Below are 25,137 nucleotides of genomic sequence, written 5' to 3' on the forward strand. Positions count from 1 at the left end.
ATTCATTCTCTTTAACTTATTGATTCCTGTTTTAGTTTGATGGAAGCATGTTTTACTTTAGAAATTAACTTTTTAAAAAATTAAGGATAGGATATATTTTGATAGTCACAGTTTGTTTCATTGCATAAGAAAATAGTGGGTGTCTACTTTTCTTATAGAGCTTTATTTTTTCCTTACCATGGTTTAAAAATTTTTTTTTTAATTTTTAAATTTTGCTGAGGCATATGCATTTATTTTGAGTTTTGAGGCTGGTGTGTCAGACATTCTCAGTGTCCAAGCCCTGCCAAATATCCCGCATTCTTATCTCCATGCCACTCCTTTTTGTTCTATGCTCCCAGCACTTGTGCAGTGATTCTTCTGAAATTAATACAAACTTGTATTTTTTTTTTTTAATGGCTCTGCCCTTGCCCACCCCCGCCCACATCCCAAGAGAAAGTAGATGTTATTTCTGGTGATGTTAGAAAAAAAATAATGAATTTGAGAAAGTGATAGTTAGATCCAAGGCTAATTTCTCCTTTAGTTTTAACTGGGTGACAATTTTAGAGTTAGTGAATGAGGGTCACCCAATATTTTTTAAAAAAGTTCCTTTGCTATATTTTATTTGGAAATTATATGGCATTTTGAGGACTTTGGAATGCTTTGCATTCTCTTTAATACCCATTGTAAGAAGTCAATTGTGGTGGTTCATAATTATGGAAAAACAACAAGAATCGCTGTAATGTTTAAAAAAGTTACTGTGGTATAGGTCTGAGTGTTCCCTAAGTGTCTTAATTTTTAACTTTCACTTTATTATTTTAAGTTCTTCAAGTGATTCCAATACTTATGTCCAAACAAGATCCTCTGATTCACTGTATTTTTTTAAGAGAGCAAGAAAATCAGAAAGTGTGATGTTTAATCACAATTTTATGTGATTTAGCATAATTTATGTGATTAAATTTATATTGGGTCATGAAAATTATGATATTGTACTTACATTGGTGAAAAATAAAACATTGTTTAGAAACTAGGTGGTGGTAGTGATGGTGGTGCATGTTTTTATACATATGTATTTACCTTTTTTCTCTTTGAAAGTTACATGGCAAACTTCTGGAGACAGAACGCCAACTGGGGGAAGCCCATGGCAGGCTGAAGGAACAGAGACAGCTTTCAAGTGAGAAGTTGATGGATAAAGAACAGCAAGTGGCTGATTTACAACTCAAACTTTCCCGTTTGGAAGAACAGGTAAGCTAGCATTTCAAATGAGTCTATGTTAGCAAACTTGTTGATAGATTTGAGGCATCTTGAATATTATAATTCATTCTTTTCTGTATAATTATGATTGTTATAGAAAATAAAACAAATATTGATACTGTAATTTTGATTGTTATTACAAAAAGTTTGTATGCAATTAATTCTGTGATCATATTAGTATACAAAACACAATAATAAAGTAAATATGAACCTTGAGAAAGAATTGTATTTTTCTCAGGATGAGAGTCTATTCCTAGGGAATAGTTTCTTAATCATGATGTTAAGATTCTACAAGTAATGAGATACTGCTTTTAAGGCTGATTTTATATATTGTCTGAATTTAGTTTTCTGTTCAGACTTAAGAATTGTGAGATTTGAAGTAGTGCCAGTTAATTTATGAATGATAGCATTATGCCTTTAAGTTATCAACTGACAGTCTACATTTTTTTAAGTTGAAGGAAAAAGTAACAAATTCCACAGAATTGCAGCATCAGTTAGAGAAAACAAAGCAACAACATCAAGAACAACAAGCTCTTCAGCAAACAACTACAGCAAAACTTCGAGAAGCTCAGGTAAATATTATTTGAATCATTAGCCTTTTAAACAAAATTAGCCAAATTATTATTCTTCTGTTGTGGTAAAACTAGATGATGCAGAATCATTAATTATGAAGAATTTTGATCATTTTTAGTATCTGGATAATCAGAGAATGTTTTTTATTTTGATTTCTATGTTGAAAATTTTCTCTAAAATATTTTAAGTAAATTTATGTTAAAACACTTAGTAATTAAATTTATTTATTAACTAAATGTATATTAAATTGATTTAATTAAATAAAACATTTAAATTATTTAATATATTATTATTTAATATGGTTTATTATTATTAATTTATTTTCCAATTACTGTTGACATTACAATATATTAGTTTCAGGTGTATTTAAATAATTTATTTGAAAAGATATGAATAAAATTTTCTGATTTATTTAGTTAGCCCAGTTAAAAAAAGAGCATTTTGTGTTTCCTACAGTAGAACTTAGTGTTTGTGGTCATGTCTTTTTCTGCTTCATAACTATCATATGAACATTGTCCCCGATTGGGGTGTGAGTCAGTGGATTGGGCGTTGTCCTGAAAACCAAAAGGTTACCAGTTCAATTGCTGGTTAGGGCATGTGCCTGAGTTGCGGGCCAGGTCCCCAGTTGGGGGTGTATAAGGCGCAACTCATCTATGTTTCTCTCCTTGTCTTTCTCCCTCCTTTCCCCTCTCTCTAATAACAAACAAATAAAATCTTTAAAAAAAAGAACTATCATACAAACATTGGAATTGTTGGTATAGAAGATATAAGTGATTGGTTAAATTTATACAGATTCTACAGAATAGCTTAGAAGATTTAAAAAGGTTAAATTTTTGTTTTGTTATGGTGAGGGGAAGAGGGCACCGAAATGTTTGAAATGAATTCAACTTTGATATTCACTTATCCCTTCAATCTTTTATTAATTCATTGAATATTATTGAGCATTATATGTCAAGTCCTGTGGTACACACTGAAAATAAAGAGATGAATAAGACACGTGCTGCCTTCTGGGAAATGGCAATCTAAAGCTGTGCACACAGAAATAATGTTGGAGTTTAAAAGAGGCAGTAAGTAAAATGCCTCTATTTTCCTTCTGAATTTGGAGAGTGGCTTGGAAGTCACATGGACAAGGATCAAAATACTATGTTCATTTTTTGTTCTCTCATTCATTCAGTCAACAAATACGAATTAATGTCTGCTCTTAGCCAAGGAAGTGATTTTGTGGATATGACAGTGAAAAAACAGATAGAAATATCTGCTCTCATAGAGCTTAGTGAGGGACAAACAATAGCCAAGGTAAATAGGCAAAATATATAGTGTATTAAATGGTAATAAGTGCTAGAGGTGATAAAAGGGATGGGGAGTAGGAAGTATCTGGGGAGCTGGAAGTCAGTGACTGTAGTGTAAGATAGCATTGCCAGGGAAGGCCTCTCTCAGAAGATGAAAGCCCTGAAGGAAGGGTGTGAGCCATCTGAATATCAGAGAGAAGAGCATCAGTATATTAAAAGGCTCTGAGGCAGGAGCATATGTAAGGAATATCAGAAAGCCAGTGGTTGGAATGATGTGAACAATGAAAAGTATTAAAGGGAGACACAGTTAGAGAAATCATAGAGGGTCAGAACATGTTGAGCCCCAACTTAGGTAATTTTAAGGATTTTACTCTGAGTGAGATGAGAAATCATTGGAGGGTTCAGAGCAAAGGGAGTAATATGATCTGACTTATAATTTCACAGGATTATTCTGGCTGCTGTGTTGAGAGTAGACAGTAGGGGCACACGAATAGAAGCAAAGAAATTGGCTAGGAGACTACTACAATAATCCAGATAAGAATTGGTATATAATTTTATTAGCTAATGTCATCCCAATAAATAAATTCAGTAAAAATTTAAAAAAAAAATGATATAGGTTGGAAAAAGTACAGGTAGTGAGAAGTGACCAGATTCTAGATGTGTTTCAGAGGTAAAATTAACAGACTTACTGATAGATTAATGAGGGGCATTGAGAAACAAGTCAAGGATGATTCCAAGGATTTTGGCCTGGATGGTCAGAAGGATGGAGGACAACAAGATGAAGACTGAGAATGCTAGTAGATTTGGCTACATGGAGAGGTCCTGATGGTATTAACAAGCTCAAGTTGGATAGCAAATGAGAACTGAAAGCCCGATGGAGAGAGTTCAAGGAAAATGGGAAGAGAGAAGTTTGATCAGATGAACATGGGTGACTGTAGGATTTTACTCGAAAGGGTAGGAAAGAAGCAGGATGGTTAAGATGAGAGAGAATTTTGTGCAGGTCTGCAGCAAGTGGGCATTTGAATACTGTACCCCACAAAATGTATTCATCCAGTCACAGGCAAAACTGGAAATGACAGCCTTTCACCTTCTTAGAGACAGGTTGTCTATTAGACTGAGGAGAAACAAGGGGGTGAGTTTAATGTGCTTGGTCTTTTATCCAAAATTTCCAATTAGTTAAATTCTCATTTAAAGAATGGTGAAGAGGCCATGCAAAGTCTCTCATGGAAACATGAGAAGTCCTAAAAACTAATTAAAGAAATGTAATGATCTTAATTCTAGGTGTATATACGTATATAAAATTATAATGGTAGCATAGAAGACAGATCTAACAGAGTCTGGAAAGAGTAGTCATTAAAATCTTCTTAGAAGTGGCAGTCTGAGTTGCAAAGAACGCGTGAATGTTCCCAGGTTGCATAGATGGCGGCAGTGAGGCGTATACTGCAAGAAGTGACAAGCGCAAGGATACTGAAACTGGTGTGAGCTGAACTATTAGGTTTTGCTGGAGCTTTGAATGTAATTGAGAAATTAGTTAGAAAAAAGGCCAGAGCATTAGATATGTGTAAGTTTATGAAAGGCCTTCTGGGACATTTTTTCTTGAAGATAGAAAGGTGTTGAGAGACCTCCAGTCAAGACAGAGGTGTAGGTAGACACTCTTCATCTCCTCATGCAACCACAGAAAGAATTACAACCAGATCTCAGAATAACAACCAGAAATTCAGAAAATCGAGCTGTATGGAAGTCCAACAACCAAAGGCTAAAAGAAGCCACACTCACCTAGACGGGCAGGAGGGCCAGAGTCACTGAGATGGGGCAGAGAGGCGGTGTGGCTCAGACAGGCCGCGGCCGCCGTGCAATGGAACAGGTGGTCGCACATTCGTGTGTGGTGTGAGAACTGGGAGGGGTACCCTGGGACTGAGCGATCCCAGCCCATACCAGACCACACGGCCCAGGGTTCCACCATCAGGAGGATAAACCCCAGTTACCTCTGGCTTGAAAAACCAGTGGGGGTTGTGGCGGTGGAAGAAACTGCCTGATTCTTGCCACTTAAAGGGCCCACAAGGCCTTAGAACATACACAAATCCCAGGGCAGCAACTGGAAGGGCACCAATTGCGTACAGGAAGTGGGTGAAGTGACTGGAAACAGGGCAAGTGCTGGACAAATTGCCAGAAGCCAGGCTGTGGCACTGTCCCCTCTCCAAGCCACCCACTGCAAACAGAGCCACAAAGCTGTGAAGTGGGTGTCACTGCCCTGGCAGTTACTTAAGGCTCCGCCCCACACAATTTCCTGCTACCTTTGCTACATAGGCCATGTTACTGAGAGAGTAAAAGCAGCTCTACCTAATACACAGAAGCAAACACAGCAAGGCTGCCATATTGAGGAGGCAAAGAAAAATGGCCCAAATGAAAGAACAGAACAAAACCCCAGAAAAAAACTAAATGAAACAGAGATAGCCAACCTATCAGATGAAGAGTTGATAACACTGGTGATAAGGATTCTTAGAGAACTCATAGGGTATGGCAAAAAAACAAAGGAAGACATGAAGTTTGCACAAATGAAATAAAAATATATGGTGACCTAACAGTGAAGGGAAGGAAGCCGGGCTTCAAATCAACAATTGGAACAAAAGGAAGAAATAAACTTTCAACCGGAGAACAGAAAAAAGAAACAAGAATACAAAAAAATGAGGAGAGGCTTAGGAAATTCTGGGACAATTTTAAACATACCAGCAACTGGATCATAGGGGTGCCAGAAGGAGAAGAAGAAGAGCACAAAATTGAAAACTTTTTAAAAAATATATTGAAAGAAAAATACCCTAATTTGGCAAAGAAAATAGACATACAAGTCCAGGAAGTACGGAGAGTCCCAAACAAGTTGGGCCCAAAGAGGACCAAACCAAGATACATCATAATTAAAATGCCAAAATTTAAAGATAAAGAGAGAATCTTAAAAGCAGCAAAAGAAGAAAGTTACCTACAATCCCATAAGGCTGTCAGCTGATTCTCAAAAGGAACGCAAGAAGGGGCTGACAAGAAGTATTCAAAGTGATGAAAAGTAAGGACCTACAACCAAGGTTACTCTATCCAGCAAAGCTATCATTTAGATGCAAGGGCAGAGAAAGTGCTTCCCAGACAAGATAAAGCTAAAGGAATTCATCATCACCAAGCTATTATTATATGAAATTTTAAAGGGACTTAAGAAAAAGAAAAATATCAAAACTATGAACATTAAAATGATAACAAAGTCACAACTATCAACACTGAATCTAAAAAAAAAAAAAATACCCAGTAAACAAAAAACTAGGCAACCAGAAAAAGAACAGAATCATAGGTATGAATATTATTTGGAGGCTTATCAACTGGGAGATGGAAGGAGGAGAATGGGAGAAGTAGTGCAGGGATTAAGAAGCATAATTGGTAGGAACAAAATAGACAGGGGGATGTTAAGAATAGTATAGGAAAGAGAGAAGCCAAAGAACTTATATGCATGACCCATGGACATGAACTAAGAGGGTGGGTTGCTGGAAGGAAGGGGATACTGGGCAGAGGCAACAAAGGGGTAAAAGGGACAACTATAACAGCATAATCAATAAAATATGCTGAAAAAAAAAGAAAGGTGTTGGAGGTCTTAAGATAGAAGGGCCATAGCCAGATTCGATTTTTAAATAGGTTATTCTTGTGGTTGTGTGAAAGATGGATTTGGGAGGGAATAACCTGAAACACGAGATCAGTTAAAAGATCAATAAATACAGTGTAGTAGATGAAAAATAATAATCTTCAAGCAAGTGTTTAAAAATGTCATAGGGACAAATATAAGCAATACTTTGGAGGTAAAATAAATAGGACTTGTTGACTTAATAGTTGTAGGGAATGAGAGAGAAAGGGAATGATTTCCTTATTGATAGCATTGAGGGCATGGTAAATGGAGGTGTCATCAAGTGTGTTAGTAAGCATGAGACAAATGGCCATCACATGTTATAGGGGAATGTGATGAGTGCAGTTTTGGACATGTCTTGAAGCACCCGTGGGGATATATTAATTTAAAGCTTATATATATTAGCTGTGAGAGACATCAGGATATATGGGGTAAATGGAATTATTAGACTAGATGTGGTCAGCCAGGAAAAAGAGTATAATGAGAAAAGTAGATAACTAGTAACACAAAACGCCGGGAAACACCAGTGCTTAAAGGATGGATGAATAGAGGAAGAGCAGCCCAAAGAGAGAATAATAGGAGTAATTAGGAGAATCTGTAGAGAGGAAGCTAACAGACTGCAAAGGTGGGTTGTGGGGATGGCCAGTGTGATGAATGAAGAATGTCCATTAGATTAGGCAATTAAAAAGTAAATTTGTGACCTTGTCAAACATAATTTAAATAAAGTGATGTAGTTGAAAGTCTGATTTTTGGTTGGTGAGTAAATGAGAGATGAAGGAGTTAGGAAAATAAATATGTATTATTTTTGAAATTTAAATGTGAATTATAAAAAAGATTGGGGAGAAACTAGAGTGGAGCTTGGTTTAGGAAGTGTTTGGGAGATAAGAGAGATCTGACAGTGTTTATAGTTATCACAAAGGGGCTGATGGGAAGGGACTAATTGAGGATGTTAGAGAAGAGATGACTGAAGGAATAAGGTATTGAGAAAAAGCTCTGATGTCATTGATACAATGGGTGGTGGTAAATTTGAACTTCTCCTCTGTAGAATATCCTTTGAAACTTGAAAAAGAGGTAAATTGGATACATGTAATTTTATGGGTAAGGAGATCGAAAATCAAGGTATATGTTCTTGAAGATCCACCCCTCACCTCTATTTGATAAAGTTGGAGATAATAGCTGAATGTCAAGCAGGCAGAGACTAAAAATGTGAGAGACTATTGAAGCTTTTATGTAGTTATTGAGGGAAATGTTTAAGGGTGAAAACCTCACTAAGTGAAAGAATTGATAAGATGATTCTGAATATGTCATGGAGATTCGAGTCTCAAAATTTGTAGTGGCCAAATGTGGAATTTTGTGATTTTTGCTCTGACAGTGCTTAGAAAGATAGAGGTGAAGGGAGCAGATTGCAATATTAGCCTAAATTTGAGCTTTTTGGGGGTGCGTGTGTCTGTATTGGAAATGTGGGGGCAAAAGGAAATGGAGAACATAGTTGAAAGAAGAATTAAGGTTAGTTCACACCCATATAAGAGGTTCAGGAAGAGAAGCTAGGCTTATGCTAAATAAGCTAGAAGAAAATTGAGGTAAATGTCTCTGACATTGAAGAGCAGAAACGAGGTCATGCAAGTGGAAGACAGTCAGGAAGTTGCGGTCACAGAGTAGGATAAGTGAAATTTTTCATCTGGAACAATTTCAGGTGATTACAAGATTCTACATGTGAATTGAATAGAATGAATAAGGTATAGGGATTAAGGTGATATGAATATTGAGGCTGTGCTTTTAATTCTCTATGTATTTTGTATTTCCCAGGAAATTGACAGAAATTGGGATTGAGAGAAAGACTAAATCAGGTCTCAAGTCTTCAGTGAATGAGGTAGGGATTTATAGATGATAGTAACACAGAATAGAGGGCAGAGTAAATGAATTACATACTCTCCAAAGCAGTGTGAAACTTTTACTAAGGGAGAGAGTAGTGGTGGTGAAAAACCTGGAAAGGTTCAGCCTCCCCTGTTTTCCCAGAGGAATAAGCCTTAGTATCAAAGAGGGTCGAGGGCAAATCAGAATATGTAAAGGGAGAAACACATATCAATTATGCCTTGGAAATAAGAGTGACTGGAAAAAAGCTTAGGCCTGTGGTTCTAGAAGATGAGTGGAATGTGGAGAAGGAGGGGTCAGTAGTGGCAAGAAAGGGGATGAGAGCAGAGAGGTTAGGTTTCTTTCATCATTTAGTGATTGAAGCTTAGAGGAGTGAGAAGCACATTTAAAGTGACTGACCTAATACTTTGATATTGACACAAATTGTTGAGTATGCTAGGTGGCTGCAGGTTCTGTCTCCCAGGGAGGCGTGGGTTATGATACGATTTGCAGAGGGGCTTGTTAGGGGCTTGTTAGGGCCTTGTTCTGTGTGGAGGCTCTCTGGCTTTTACAATGATTGAGGCAGAGGCTGTGTATGACAACTTGAAAACATTACCGGGCATCATTCTGGATGTGCGCTATTGCATTGTGCTCTGTGTAACATAACTTTGGTAAAGGGGAAGAGGGATCCCTTCATGTATTGATAGAAGAGTCCTTTTGTGATATTGAAGTGAGTCTTCTGACGTCTGTTAGAATGCAGTCACTTATTTTTCTGTTCATTCAACAAATACCTTAGGGCATATCTGTCTTAGATATGTCAATGGATAAAACAGACAAAAATCCTCCTCTTTGTGGAGCATAGATAAGTGCTATGGAAAGAAAAAAGTATGCAGGAGAGGGGATATTGGGAAAGGATGCAATTCTAAATGTATTGGTTAGGGTAGGCCTGATTGAGAGAGTGACATTTGAACAAACATTTGAAGGAGAGGGAATAAGCCAGAACTGTGAGAGAAGTCGTCCAGGCAGAAGAAACAATTAGTGCAAAGGCTCTGAGGTGGGAGTGTGCCTGGTGTGATTAAGGAATAAGGAGGAGTCCCATGTATCTCAAATGGATTGAACAAGAGGAGTAGAAGGCAGTGAAGTCAGAGTGTTACAGTGAGAATACGGTTAATTGAAGATTTTTATTTGTTAAATTCTGGTTTATTATCAATAACATAGATTTATATTGATTATATAGTACTAATTATTTAGTTAAGCTTGCTATGTTAAAATGTAATCATTAGTAAATGAAAAAAGTAAGACTAAGTGTTTGAATTATAAATTTTATTATCAACTATTTTATGTTTAAGGAATAACTTTTTAAGTTCTCTATTCTTAAGGTTAGTTTCCAATTCTTTACAGAATGATTTGGAACAAGTACTACGCCAAATTGGTGATAAAGACCAAAAGATACAGAATCTTGAAGCCTTATTACAGAAGAGTAAAGAAAATATTTCCTTACTAGAAAAGGAAAGAGAAGATCTTTATGCAAAAATTCAGGCTGGTGAAGGAGAGGCTGCTGTTCTCAACCAGCTACAAGAAAAAAACCATATATTACAGGAACAAGTAAGCTTGTCAAATCTATTTTCTAAAATTTACTGTTATCTCTCTAAATCTTAAGTGCTTTATTTAAATGATTCTTCATTATGGTTCATTTTAGTACTTTTAAATATTATGTATTTTTGACAAATACCATCTCATTTACGTTAAAAGTGGGTAGCTATTGTAGTGAAAGTAAGTTAACATGATTTGATAAAGGAAACCTCAGTTCATGTCCCAGGATGTAATTTATTACCTATGTGACCACGAGCGAACCATTTCACCTTATTAGTTCATTTCAAAAGTAGAGATGTTATTGATAATTATAATTGCCTTGTGGAATTTTGTTATGTTTTGAAAAAAGAATGAAAAAACATATTCATAAACTCTAAGTACTTATCAAGTGTTGTTATTCTGTATTGGTTAGCATACTTGGTGATTACTTATATTTTTGGTACTGTCTTTGGAATATATAACTAATAATTTTGATGTTACCTTATTCTAACATTTATATGTAGTTTAAGAGAAACTTATAAAATTCAGCTTAATACATTGTCAAACTGATAAGAATTTATAGTCACTCTTTTGGGAAAGAATTATCCAGTGAGAGAATTATAATTATCTTAAGGAGAAAGTATTAAAGTATTAGTCATATCACTTTTCTAATTTGGGTGTTAGATTATAAGGGGGACCCCCTAAAATAGGATTATCTTCTAGGCGGTGGGTCCCTTGTAGTAGAGGCTTCCCTGACCTGGTGAGTGTTCTAAGACCCCATTTGTATCAGTGTACCAGCTGGTGTTGGGAGAGGTTGCATTCAGCTTCAGTGAATTTTTTTTGAAGACTCTTAACATGTTTGCACATTTCATGACAGGTGGTTTATAAGCACACCTGTCACATTGTGATGAATGTTCAGCTGTTTTTGACCAAAAATAGCATGACCTTTGTGCCACACCCTCCCTATTCACCTGATCTTGCCCAAGTGGTTTTTTCTTTTGTTTCCCTGGATGAAATAAGTCCTTAAAGGGAAACATTTTGCCAATGTAAAAGAGGTGAAACAAAAAGGGGCAGAAGCACTTATAAGGCATCAAAATCGACAAGTTCCCAAACTGTTCCGAATAATGGAAAAATCGTCTCGATGGGTATATTGTATCAAATGGAGAGTACTTTGAAGGTGACTAAAGTTTAAACATATAAGAATAAATACACAATTTTTAATAAATAAATTTCATTTTGGGGGTCTCCCCTTGTATAACAGAATTTTTTCTCAAATTTCATTGTTAGCCTTGGTTACCAGTTTTGATGAAAAATTCTTTAGATTAGTTTTTAGTTGTAACTAGCATACAACTTAACATTGCTTATGATATAAATATGACCAGAATAGCCTATGCATTTTAAATAAAATAATAAATAAAAACCTACGTATTTCTGCTTCTGGCCATGTTGGAGTAACTGATACTTTTTTAGTCTTCCCACCATAAAAAACTAGAAAATTGGGAAAAGCTGTATAAAACTGCTGTTTTTAGACATTGTACAACAAGCAGTGCAATGAGAGAAGAGAAACAAATGAAATGAATCTTTCAGCTACTCTGACTTTTGGACATTTTCCAGTCTGTGGTCTAGGTTGGAGAAATCTAGAAAGCACAGTAGTTTTACTGAATTGAGGAGTGAGAGACTGAAGTGAAGGGAAGTTGAGGCAGCTCAAAATTTCAGGGCAGAATACCAGAGAGGAGAGAACATGGGGAGAAATCTTCATAGGCATCCTCTTGAGCCTTTGGTGGAATTAATCTTTGTGTTTAAAAGGTGGGATTCCATGCCAGGCAGTGAATAATTTTTAGGAGCTGCAGGCTGAAAAATGATCAGATTCACAGGCCTGGAAGATGTTCACGTTCTAGCCAGTTGGAGGAGAAAGATGTGGGTGAACACTTAGGGGCACTGAGTTGAAACCCCGGCAATTTCACAACTTAGAAGTAACGTTAAACTAGCTCTATAGTAAAAAGCTAGTGCACATCCAATCTGACAAAGCATAAACACAAGCCTCAAAAGAATCCAGCTGAACCACAAGTACATTAACTGCTTGCTGTAATGAAATTCAACATTTTTTGAAAGAAGATAGCAAAATCCGGATCTATCACAATGAATATAAAAAAATTACTAGTCATATTAAGAACCAGAAAACATGTGGGCTATAAACAGGAGAACAATTGTTCAATGGAAAGAGACCCTGAAATGAGAGATGATGGAATCATCAGATAAGTACTCTAAAAAGTTCTTAAAATATACTTACGGATATAAAAGAAAAGCTATAAAATAGAAATAGAAGTGGAACCAATAAAACAGAACTATGTGGAACTTTTAGGGCAGTGATTTTCAGCTGGTGCATGAGAATTTTTAAAACATGCAATATATGACTATTTAGTAAGGGACACTGACCTCTTTTCCCTTAGAGTGTCAAATAACAATGACAACAGCCAACCCAACAATAGCCATCTGATGTGAATGAATAAAAATTACACCTATTTTTATTTTTTTTGTCAGATTGGTAAAAAATTCAATATATTTTCTGGTGTGTGTGCTGCAGAATTGTAGTAATTAATTTATGTGTGCCATGAGATGAAAAAGGTTGAAAATCACTGTTCAAGAGGTTTTAAAAAAGATCTGGGTGGGCTTAATCGATTAAGCAAGTAAAAAACTATCAGTGAACATAAAGAGAAGGTAATTGAAATTGTTCAAAATGAAGCACAGAGAGAGAAAAGGCTGGGAATAAAAAGAAAGAACAGTGCCTTATTCATGACCTGTGGGATAGTATCATGTAATCTAGCACACATGTAATTAGTATCAACAGAAAGGTGGGGAGGAGAAAAATATTAATAGAAAGAATGGCTGAAAAAATTAAATTTGATTAAAAATATGAATCTACATTCATGAAACTCAGTGAACACTAAATAAGATATGTCCCCCCCCAAAAAAAATCAGATGAATTGAATTTAATCTAAATTCAAATGTATACTCTTCAACAGATACCATTATGAAAATAAAAGCCAAGACATAGACTAGAAGAAAGTATTTATAATACATATATCTTACAATTTAGACCTATCCAGAATGTGTAAGGAACTCTTATTACTCAGTCAGGTCAATTATTGGGGCTAGGGATGAGTGGCGGGTCCTGACTGCAGAGAGGCAGGAGGAAACTGCTGTAATCCAAATGTTCTGTGTCATGATTTGGTTGATGGTTAAATGAGTATATATATTTATCAAATCTCAAATGATACAATTCATTTGGGTTAGTTTTATTTCATGTAAATTATAGCTCAATAGAGATGGATTTAAAATAGTGGGAATCTCTGAACTTTATGTTATTTCTTGTGATTTTGAGATACTATGTTTACTTCTTTCTGGAAAATTATGAACAATTCTTGAAAAAGTTTTGAGATAACCTATCATAGAGCTCTTTAATATTCTCATGGTACTTACATTTGGGTTTCTTAGTTCTTGTTATATCAGTTGTGACCTTAATAATTAGAGTCTTGCTAATGTGGTAGGTATCTCAACTAACAGAGAAGCTGAAGAATCAGTCAGAAAGCCATAAACAAGCCCAGGAGGATTTGCATGACCAGGTGCAAGAGCAGAAGGCACATCTTAGAGCTGCACAAGATCGTGTTCTTTCCCTAGAAACCAGTGTCGATGAGTTAAATAGTCAATTAAATGAAAGCAAGGAGAAGGTCTCTCAGCTTGACATGCAGGTAATATTGAATTATGCAATTTGATATGTTTGTATGAATAAAATATAATTTTAGGCCATCAAATATTTTATTTATTTATAATCCTTGCCTGAGGATATATTTATTGATTTTAGAGAGAGAGTAAAGGGGGTGGGGTGAGGGAGAGGAGGTGGAGAGAGAGAGAGAGAGGAAGGGACATTGATGTGAGAGACAAACATAAATCAGTTGCCTTTTGTATGTGCCCTGACTGGGAATCCAACCTGCAACCTAGGCATGTGTCCTGACCGAGAATTGAACCCACAACCTTTTGCTTTATGGGATGATGCTCCAACCAACTGAGCCACCTAGCTAGGGCCATCAAATATCTTATTTTTTTTCTTTTCTCTCTCTCTTCCTGCCTCTCACCCCTCAACCCCCACTCCCAAGCCACTGCCATCTCCCACTCTCATTAATGGAAAAAAACTAGGAATAGGAATTACGTAAAAGTTGTTTTTAAACAATTCGTTGAGCTTTCCTGTTATCTTTTTTTCCCTCTCTCTATTGGCAAACTATACTTCTTGAAACTACTATTATTTTCACCATTTTTCCCATGAAGTTATTACTGTTTTTGAAGTTTAAAGTAGTTTAATGTTATACCATTAGGTTTCCAGGTTAAATATATTTTTACTTTTTTTTTTAACTTTAAAGGTATGATTTTTAAAAATACCTTTATATGGTACCATTGTTTTTAACTATATGTTCTTTCAGAGGCCAATATAGAACTTTGTTCAATGAGTCAATTATGGGGTGGGAATTAAAACATTTTTTTCTCCATTCTCACCATTGGTTTCTTGTTTTATTCTATTGTGGAGAGAGTTATAGAAACATTTCTAAGCCTTGATTTTCTTTATTTGAGGAGATTAATTCAATTGAAAATAAGAAATAATAATTACAATACAAGGAATATAAAGATACACATTTCTTTCTTTTAAAAATATAATTATTTGTTAGATGAATTATATGATAACTCAATAAGTGGATGCCCAATTTAAGAGAGGGAGAGGTGTTTTGGTGGCATATAGGAACATCTTTTCATCATTTTCCCAAATATTAGGAATGTTCTCCCCTACTTATTTTTTTTCTGGGATTATTACATACTAATTTTTCATTATTTAAATATTTATTTTTATTTGCCAAAGGGCTTAAAATTTTAAATTATGTCATGACAAAAGCAATGTATATTCAAGTAAGAGGAAATCAAGAACTAAATATGGATTAAATGATTTGTAAATTTTGTTATAGATTAAAGCCAAAACTGAATTATTGCTATCAGCAGAAGCAGCAAAAATTGCCCAAAGAGCAGATCTTCAAAATCATCTGGACACAGCCCAAAATGCATTACAAGATAAACAGCAGGTAGGGGGGACCTGATACAGTTCATACCATAACATAATGTTCTGGTAGATAAATTAATTGTAAACATATATAAAGTTTTATATAATGTGATTGACTTGGTTACAGTATTGCTCTTAATTTCTTCCTGAGTTCAGAACCAGTTGTAGTAGTAGGTGCAGGAGCCAGACAGATGAAGATAAAAACATGTTTTTTGTTTTTGATAAGCTCACCTGAAGCGCAGCTATGGTTGGGCTTCTTAATGTTCTGTTTCTCCTGTAGGCTAGAACTTGGTGTGAAACTCCTAATTGGTGCTTCATCCCATCAAATGCTAATGATGAGGAAAGAGAGACAGACTTTCACACATGTTTTTAGTAGTCAGTCTGTGCCATCAACCAGATATATTTACCACTTGGAAGCAGAAAAGAGCTACACGTATTCCTTCTCAGTAATAAGAGTTACTCTCTTTTCTTGGGAATAGAAGTCATTGGGGCTGGAGGGAATATAGAATTTACTTTTCAAATACTTCTGATAAAGTAAGAGCTTCCTTCTTAGAGCCAAGGTCAAAATGCTGGTAGATTATTCTTACTTTTTGCTAGGTAGACCTTTAAAAAATTTATATTTTTAAGAAGTAATACTGGTTGTTGGTCTAATTTTTAAAAACAACATAGTAGTATATCAAGTTCATAAAACAAAACTTTTCTATATTTACCCTAAACTCCAATCCTAAGATGAGATACTTCTATTAAATTTGCTGTGGAATACACACACACACACACACACACACACAAATATTTTTCTTTAATGCACATAGAATCACTATATATGTTATTCTGCAACTTGTTTTTCACTTATATTGTTGCTAAACACATCTGGAAAGTATTTTCTAAGAACAAAATCAGTGCCAGAAACTATAATGGAAAAAGTATTTATAAGAATAACCACATAAGTTTATAATTTATCTGCCAAAAACATTACTAACATAATTCTAAATCCATTAGCAAAAGAATAAAATATTTTCTGAAGTATATCTGATGAAAGATTAATAGCTTTTATTAAAACTTTTACATAATAAATAAGTGAACCCATTAATAAGTGATCAAAACTATAACAAATGTTCAAGTTCATTAAGAGTCATTTACAAATTAAGACAACAATGGAATATGCCTTATGAGGTAAAATGTGTATCTATGTGTTTAACACTCAAAAGATTAGAGATAGTGTAAAAGAACCAGCCACTTTCATACATTACTAGTGGGTTGTATAAATTAGTTCAATATTTTGATTGTGGTAGAGAAAACTGTTTGGCAGTTTATTTTAGTAGCAATCTAAGAATCTAAAATAGGATACTTAGATTTAAAAAAGTCCTGTATCAATAAAATGGAAATTTATGCAGCCAAGTATAATGATATTTTGGAAAATGTTACAGTTTTATGATGCATTGTTATGTAACAATTAAGATGGTTACAGTATAACAGTATGTAAAGCAAGATCCTATTTTTATTGTAAAAGTACAAATCAAACAATAGAAACTAACATACAGAAAAGATAGGAAGAGAGGTAATCAAAACACTAATAGTGATTATCTGTGGGTGGTAGATTTACTTGTAGTAATTTTTATGTTGTTATTTCTGTGTAACTAGATATTCCAAATGAATTGAGCAATTGTTGTAGATGTAATCATTTGTTTTTGAAGTGTTACTTTTAAAGTGTTATTTTAGAAGATGGCGTCTTGAACATTGAAAACATTTAATTATAAAAGCATTTTATTAGCTTGTTTTATTATTCTTTTGCATCTTTTGGCTTCCTAGAAAAAGTTACTGAGCTGTTATGCATATAAACTTAGTACCTCACACTATCCACAAGTTCAGTTTAGGTAATTTATATTGGTAGATAAATTTAACCACTAATTTATCATTTGACTTACCTGTGATCTTACTCCAAATAGTTTCTTAAATGAAACTAGAGTTTTAATTTTACTTTAACCAAACATTTGAGCACCACAATAAAGTAAACCTTACCAGAGTTTTCTTCAATTGTATTTCTCTATAGGAGTTAAGTAAGATTGCTACTCAACTGGATCAGGTCACTGCAAAGTTGCAGGATAAGCAAGAACATTGCAGTCAGCTGGAAAGTCATCTTAAAGAATATAAAGAGAAACACCTGTCTTTAGAACAGAAAACTGAAGAATTAGAAGGTCAAATTAAGGTTTGTATAAAAGAAATTGAACTTAGCTGTATTTTCTACTGCTGTAGCAATGGAAACTGATAACATGGATGGAATCAAAGATTTTACATTTGCAAAAAAAGGGGAAGTTGTGCTGTAACTTTTAAAAAATTACTTGTAATTTTTATGTATTAATTTTGAATTCCACCTTTACTTTTAATTTCTTCATCAATGAATGGTTTTTACAAATGATGGGTAACATATATACTGGTTCCATTGTAATACCTTACTAGTATTTCAAGGAGACAGTCAAATCAGGGATCTCCCCTGTCATTATAAGGAACTTAAACATTTTTATGTTGTTGTGATGTCTTTTTTGTTTTATTATGTCCATTTCCTTACCTCCTTATTCCAATAAATATTGAAGATACACTAAACTTTTTTTTTAACTTTTATACCCTTTGGATTTTGTTTCTAACTTAATAATAAATTTACTCTATGGTACCCTGCTTCTTACTTTAACACAACTCCAAGTGAAAGTGTTTTTTGACTAAGGAGAATAAATTAAAAGACATCAGAGAAGATATTGACCTGTATCCTTTGTTCTTTTAATTGGAACTATCAGTTAAACAAAAATTTCTCAAGTTTATATCAATCAAATGAAGCACTTCTGAATGATTATATAATTATGGGATGAATATATTTACATATGTATAGCCATATCAATATATATTACATAGAAAAATAATTACATTTACATTTCTGTTTATGGGTTTTCTTTTTTCTCTTTACGGTCAGTGGTGATAGTGATGACAACTTTATGTAATGGTTGAAGGAACAGAAAAACTTTCTCTGAAAAATAGCGAATGAGAATTCTATCTGGTATCTTTTAAAAATAGTTTTTTTTTTTTGAATCTGTAGTGTCTATTGCATTTATCAGATCTTTTAATATTTGTAATTGCTATTTTATAAAGTAGTCCATATGTTTTATATCAATATATTGTTATAGAATTAATGTTAGTAACATCAAATATCCAATAAAAGTGTTGAGGAAGAGCCACAGGTACTTAGATTAGTTTATAAATAGAGCACAAAATTATTACAACTATAGAAGAAAATGCATTGCTTATATTCAGGCTATATACTTAACAGTTTGATTTTGGAAATTTGTAAAAATATACACAGTTGTATGATTATGTCTGAGACAAACTATACTATGAGGAACAATCAGTAGACCAAGAGATTAGAGAAGCAAAATCAAGAATTTAATTGGCTTTATACTTAGGGTCAATAGGTGTTAATAAGAAGGGTGACATGACAGCTTCATTTTAGTTTTGAACACCCATAACTACATCAGTGTTATTAACTGTGGATACAGAGGATAATATATTTTAAGCGGGCCTATATGTGAACTTTTTACTTATTTTTTCTTACTTGAATTAGTAATTTTTACTCATTTTAAATGTAATTGTTTTAAGTTTAGTCTCTTACTCAGATAATTTTATGTGTAAAGCCTGCTGCTAGCTCCTCTGAAAGATTTCAGGGTAAGTGGGTCCTTTATTCAGTAATGGTTTCAGAATGCATTTTTTTATTTAAACAAGTATTTTATGGCTCTTTTTGTGTGTTATGTCAACACCAATTTGAGTTTAAAACAAAAATGTTATAATATTTAAAATAATTTTTGACATTAAAATGGTTACTATTTTTTTTTCCATAGAAACTAGAAGCTGATGTTCTTGAAATGAAAGCAAGCAAGGAGCAAGCTTTGCAGCATCTACAACAGCAAAGACAGCTGAACACAGATTTAGAGCTTAGAGCCACAGAATTGACTAAACAACTAGAAATGGAGAAAGAAATGTAAGCTTAACTACTTAAGGGGGAAGATTATAATATAAGTATTAAAATTTATTTTACTTTAATTTTGCTAACACAGTGATTAGAGATTTAGTAAATGTTTGTGTTGATTCTATAAACAGCTGGTATTAATGTGAATGCAAAAATAAAGCCATCATAATATGGTTAAATTTAGCTTCACAAGAAAGGACTGAAAATTTGAGTTATGAACAGTAACGTGGTACTAATTTCTCTGGGTTAAAGCAGTTGTTTTCAGTTGTTCACCAATTTGCAGAAATTAATGTAAATTAAAAAATAGAGGGATGTTTAGGTATAATCACCCAAGAGCATTCACGCTTCTGCTTTGAGGCACTGTATGAAGTTTATTAAAAGAAATGATCTATTTTAGCTTTATAATGCATTTTGGCAAATTATCTATATTTATGATCACATTTTTACTTTATTTTATTTTTTATTGTATTTTTCCCATTATTATTTATCCCCCTTACACCCTCTCCCACCTCTGCCCACACCCTCCCCTCTGCAGTCACCACACCGTTGTCCATGTCCGTGAGTTCTTTTTCCTTTTCGCTCCGTCCCTCTACAATTTTGCTCAGTCCCTCCACAATCCTACCCCATAGCCATCAGCCTGCTCTCTGCCTTTGAGTCTGTCTCTATTTGGTTTGTTAGTTCAATTTGTTCACTATATTCCACATGTGAGTGAAGTCATATGACATTTGTCTTTCTCTGACTGGCTTATTTCACTTAGTATGATGTTCTCCAGGTCCATTCATGCTGTCACAAAGGGTAAAATATCTTTCTTTTTTACGGCTGAGTAGTATTCTATTGTGTAAAGTATCACAGCTGTTTTATCGACTCATTGACTGATGGACACTTGGGCTGCTTCCAAATCTTGTTTATTGTAAATAATGCTGCAATGGACATAGGGGTGCACATATTCTTTCATATGATTGTTTCGGGTTTCTTTGGATAAATTCCCGGAAGTAGATTTGCTGAGTCATAAGGCATTTTTTGAAGTAACTTCATACTGCTTTCCACAGTGGCTGCACCAGGCTGCATTCCCGCTTTGCACAAGGGTTCCCCTTTCTCCACATCCTACCCAACAGTTGTTCATTTATTTATTTATTTATTTATTTATTTATTAACAAGGTTACTTTATTTTTATTTTGCTATTTTTATTATTTTATTTTATCTGTTTTTAGAGAGAGGGGAAAGGAGAAAGAGAGGGAGAGAAACATCAATGTGTGGTTGCCTCTCATGCACCCCCAACTGGGGACCTGGCATGCAACCTAGTCATGTGCTCTGACTGGGAATCGAACCAGCGACACTTGGTTTGCAGGCTGATACTCAGTCCACTGAGCCACAGCAGCCAGGAATTGATTTATTAATGATAGCCATTCTGACAGGTGTGAGGTGACATCTCATTGTGGTTTTAATTTGCATTTCTCTCGTGATTAGTGACATTGAGTATCTTTTCATATGTCTATTGGCCATCTGTATGACCTCTTTGGAGAAGTGTGTGCTTTTTGGTGTTGAGTTATGTAAGTTCTTTATAAACTTTGGATATTAACCTTTTATCAGATGTACCAGTGAATATGTTCTCTCATTCAGTGGATTGTCTTTTCATTTCATTGATGCTTTTCTTTGCTGTGCTTTTTGCTTTGATGTAGTCTCATTTGTTAATTTTTTTACTTTTGTTTCCCTTGCCTAAGGAGACATGTCAGAAAAAACATTGCTATGAGAAATGTCTGAGATTCTACTGCTTATATTTTCTTCTAGGAATTTTATGATTTTAGGTCTAACATTTAAGTCTTTAAACCACTTTGAATTTATTCTTGTGTGTGGTGGAAGGAGGTGGTCTAGTTTCATTTTTTTGCACATTATCTGTCCAATTTTCCCAACACCACTTATTGAACAGACTGTCTTCAGCCCATTGTATGTTTTTGCCTCCTTTGTCAAACATGAATTGACTATAAAGACGTGGGTTTATTTCGGAGCTCTTTATTCTGTTCCCTTGATCTATGTCTGTTTTTATTCCCGTACCATCGTGTTTTGATTACAATGGTCTCGTAGTATAGTTTGATATAAGGTAGTATGATTCCTCCAAATTTGTTCTTTTTTCTCAAGATTGCTGTGGCTATTCTAAGTCTTTTGTGGTTCCTTATAAATTTTGGAATATTTGTTCTAGTTCTAGTTCTGTGAAATATGCCATTGTTACCTTGATACGAATTGTGTTAAATCTATTCTATAGATTGCTTTGTGTAGTATGGACATTTTAATGATATTAATTCTTCCTATCCATGAACACGGTGTATGCTTCCACTTATTGACATCTTCTTCAGTTTTTTTCTTCAATGTCTTACAATTTTCCAAGTACAAGTCTTTTACATCCTTGGTTAAATTTATTCTTAAGCATTTAATTTTTTTTTAAGCAATTGTTAATGGTATTGTTTTCTTAATTTCCCTTTCTGATAATTTATTACTGGTGTGTAAAAATGCACCTGATTTCTGGATATTTATTTTGTAACCTGCTATTTTACTGTGAATTCATTTATCGGTTCTTAGTTTTTTGGTGGAATCTTTAGGGTTCTCTATATACAGTATCATATCATCTGCAAAATAGTGACAGGTTTACTTCTTCCTTTCCAGTTTGGATGCTTCTTATGTCTTCTTTTCTTCTGATTGCTGTGGGTAGGACTTTCAGTACTATGTTGAATAAGTGATGAAATCGGACATCCTTTCTTGTTCCTGACCTTAAGGGAAATGCTTGTAGTTTTTGATCATTGAGTATGATGTTGGTTGTGGGTTGAAAAATTTCTTGTTCTCACATGTATTAAATTGGGTCCTGATACTTTGAATTTGAGGATATAGCTACATTTTGTGCCTCAAATGGCATTTCTTCTCATTGTTAGCGTCATAATTTCCAATGCCAACATATTTGGGGAACACATCTGATCCTTTATATCACCAACTGAATGGTTCTTTACCTCTGGAATCCAGGCATCGGTTCTTGTTCTCTTTTCCAATGCCCTGTCGGCCTCTAGGCTTTTTTCCTTTTCCTTTTTAGTGGGCTCAATGGCAATGAGCCCATTTCCATTCTGTGTTTTCTTCTCATGATTCAGACTTCACTCAGAGGCTTTCATATCATATTGGCGTAGGAAAACATTTTAGTACTAAAATCATTTTTGCACATGGTACTCTATGTAAATATTTCTTATGTGTGGAGTACTAGAAGTGGAGAGCTGGATAAACAAATCTGAGGTCTGACTAAACCTCCCCTTGATCCCAGGGCTCATCCTAAACAACCAAGTACAGGTCTCCCTTTCTCAAGGCCCATTGGCATCCATGCATCCAACTCTTTGTCTTCAACTCACATCGTTGTATATTTTCTTTATGGTGAAGTTTAATGTATTTTCTAATATACTTTGTGATTTCTTTTATGCTTGGGTGGTCTAAAAATACATATGTTGTTTATTTTCTACCTCTTTGAGGCTCTTACAGATACCTTATGTTATTGATTTCTAATATTATGTAAAATTGAGACTTTTTTCAAACTCTTATTTGTGGTCCTGTGTATGGTTTATTTTGGTTAATGTTTTCATGTGTACATATGTGTACTCTGGTTTTGGGTAAGGTATTCAGTAAATCTCAGGTCAAGGTGCTTGAGAATACTGTTCTAATCTTCTATTTTCTTGCTAGTTTTTTCCTCTGGTTATTCTATCAGTTTCTAAGAAACGGATGTTAAAGTTTCTACCTATGATTGTGGATTTTTTACCTTAGGAACTTTTAAATAAATAAAAACCTTTACAATGACTGCAAGCCTTTATGTCTCTTTACCTTCTTTTTTTAAAACCAAAACTTAATGATTTTATAATAATTATTTATGGAAAAGTTCAGTAGCATAGTAAATAAATATGTTAACTCCTAATTTTACATTTTTAAATTGAAATTTTAACTATATTAAAAGGGTAAAATAATATTAGTATAATGACTTTTTTTATTTAGATCTTTAACATCAGTGAGAGACAGTATCTTATGAGTGTACATAACTTCATCTTTTCTAGCTTTTTTTAGAAAGTAAAAGTATGTTTCTGGGATTAAATGCTGGAAAAATTCAAGGTTCTGGTATTGTATTCATACCTGACTTCAAATATGTGCCTAGTACATCTTTTACAACCTGTCTTTAACATATTACTAAGTTTATAATGATTATAAAGTACATTGGAAATAGTGTGCATTCAAAAAATATTACTTTGCATCTGGTTTTATTTTCATTTTAGAAAATGGTTGATATTTAACATGTGTTTTTTGGTGCATAATATATAATTTCATTTCTTTTAGGAAAACCCATAGAAGTCTTTAATTTTCCTAAAGCTGTATCTGTATTTCCTCATTATTGTAGTTTATTTATTCAGGAGTAGAAAATTTATGTTAGGGGACAAACGATAACATCTTTTTTATAATCTGCTCAGCTCTAGAATTAAAGTGCATCTTTTGTCTTTCCTCTTTGTTTAAAATGAAATATTTAAAAAAATTTTTTTCCTGGAATAACCTTAAGTATTTTGAAGTTTAAGACCTATCATATACATTATATGTTTTATGTTTTCAAGAAAAGAGGCAAATTTCTCTATGTACTTGGAAGATAACACAATAAATAGGTTCGGTAGGGTACACGGAAAAGCTTTTCTGGCCATTTTATACTAGAGGGTCTGTTACATGCAGTTTTTTAGGGGAGTCTGTTGTGGTGGATAAGACTGAATTAAGTCAGGAGGCTCAGATGCTCTTGGCTTTACTATTGTCTTACTTGACCTGAAGAAAATTATCTTTATCTGTTCAATGATCACTTCATATATTTTGAGACATTTTTTGATTGTGTGGTTTTATGACATTAAATTTTTTTTTTTACCTCTTAACTATACAAGAAAGTTTTAAAACTTAATAATTTATTAATTTTGTGTGGTAAATTAGGGATGGTAAATTATGCATTTTTAAAAAAAATTGTTATTTATTTATTTATTAATTTTTTACTATTTAGAGTATCCAGTACAAAGCAGGACCTACAGAAAAAATCTGAAGCCTTTGAAAATATTAAGCAAATGCTTACCAAGCAAGAGGAAGAAAAAGTAATTCTTAAAAAAGAAATAGAAAATTTGAGTCAAGATGCAAAGATGGAGCATAAGGAATTGAATAACAGACTTCAAACAGCAGTAACAGAACTACAAAAAGTGAAGATGGAGAGAGAAGCCCTAATGGTAGAACTTTCTGAAACAAAAGAGAAATTATCAAAAGTTTCTGATTCTTTGAAGAACTCCAAAAGTGAATTTGAAAAGGAAAATCAGAAAGAAAAGGCTGCTATATTAGATTTGGTTAGTTGGTCACATTTAGTTTCTTAGGTAGAAGTGATTTGTAATTAAAATGTACTGATTTTTCTACTTAATTCACTGTTGACTTTTTATCCTACATTTAAATAATTTATATAGTTCTTATAAGGAAAGGAATTATGATTGCTTAACCTGAAAGATACTGGCATGTGCATGTGTAATTTTCCAGAGACCCAGGAAATTTTTAGTTGAACATGTTACTCTGTGGCTAGTGTGATGTGAAACTGCAGCAGGTTTGTTCTATAGATAGTATAGCTACTAGTTGAAACATTATTCACATGTCTGAGAAAGGAAAAAGAAAAACGTCTAGAAAGATCTTGATGACTATTAATTATGGTGCTATAAACTTTCCAAAACTTACTGAATATTCTAAAACTCTGGCTAATACCTTATCTTAGAGCTACCGTAAACCTATGTAAAATACAGGGAAAAAAAGTCTCATAGTCTCAAAAAATGCTTAAAGGAGA

General features: G+C 33.9%; 1 protein-coding gene across 2 annotated transcripts in view; it reads left to right on the forward strand.

Annotated features, from left to right (window-relative positions):
* The window catches only part of EEA1 (early endosome antigen 1), a 141,652-nt gene that overhangs the window by 86,144 nt on the left and 30,371 nt on the right, over positions 1-25,137 (forward strand). For both annotated transcript variants that reach the window (XM_090273892.1, XM_090273893.1), the window contains 8 exons: positions 1,072-1,221; positions 1,683-1,802; positions 10,000-10,203; positions 13,719-13,919; positions 15,180-15,293; positions 17,322-17,477; positions 19,153-19,292; positions 24,325-24,655. In XM_090273892.1, the coding sequence (XP_090130018.1) occupies positions 1,072-1,221; positions 1,683-1,802; positions 10,000-10,203; positions 13,719-13,919; positions 15,180-15,293; positions 17,322-17,477; positions 19,153-19,292; positions 24,325-24,655 (1,416 nt within the window). The remainder of the gene's footprint in view (positions 1-1,071; positions 1,222-1,682; positions 1,803-9,999; positions 10,204-13,718; positions 13,920-15,179; positions 15,294-17,321; positions 17,478-19,152; positions 19,293-24,324; positions 24,656-25,137) is intronic.

The sequence above is a fragment of the Furipterus horrens genome, unplaced genomic scaffold (assembly GCF_987537825.1).
Source record: "Furipterus horrens unplaced genomic scaffold, mFurHor1.1.pri manual_scaffold_4, whole genome shotgun sequence".
In the NCBI taxonomy this organism is placed as follows: Eukaryota; Metazoa; Chordata; class Mammalia; order Chiroptera; family Furipteridae; genus Furipterus; species Furipterus horrens.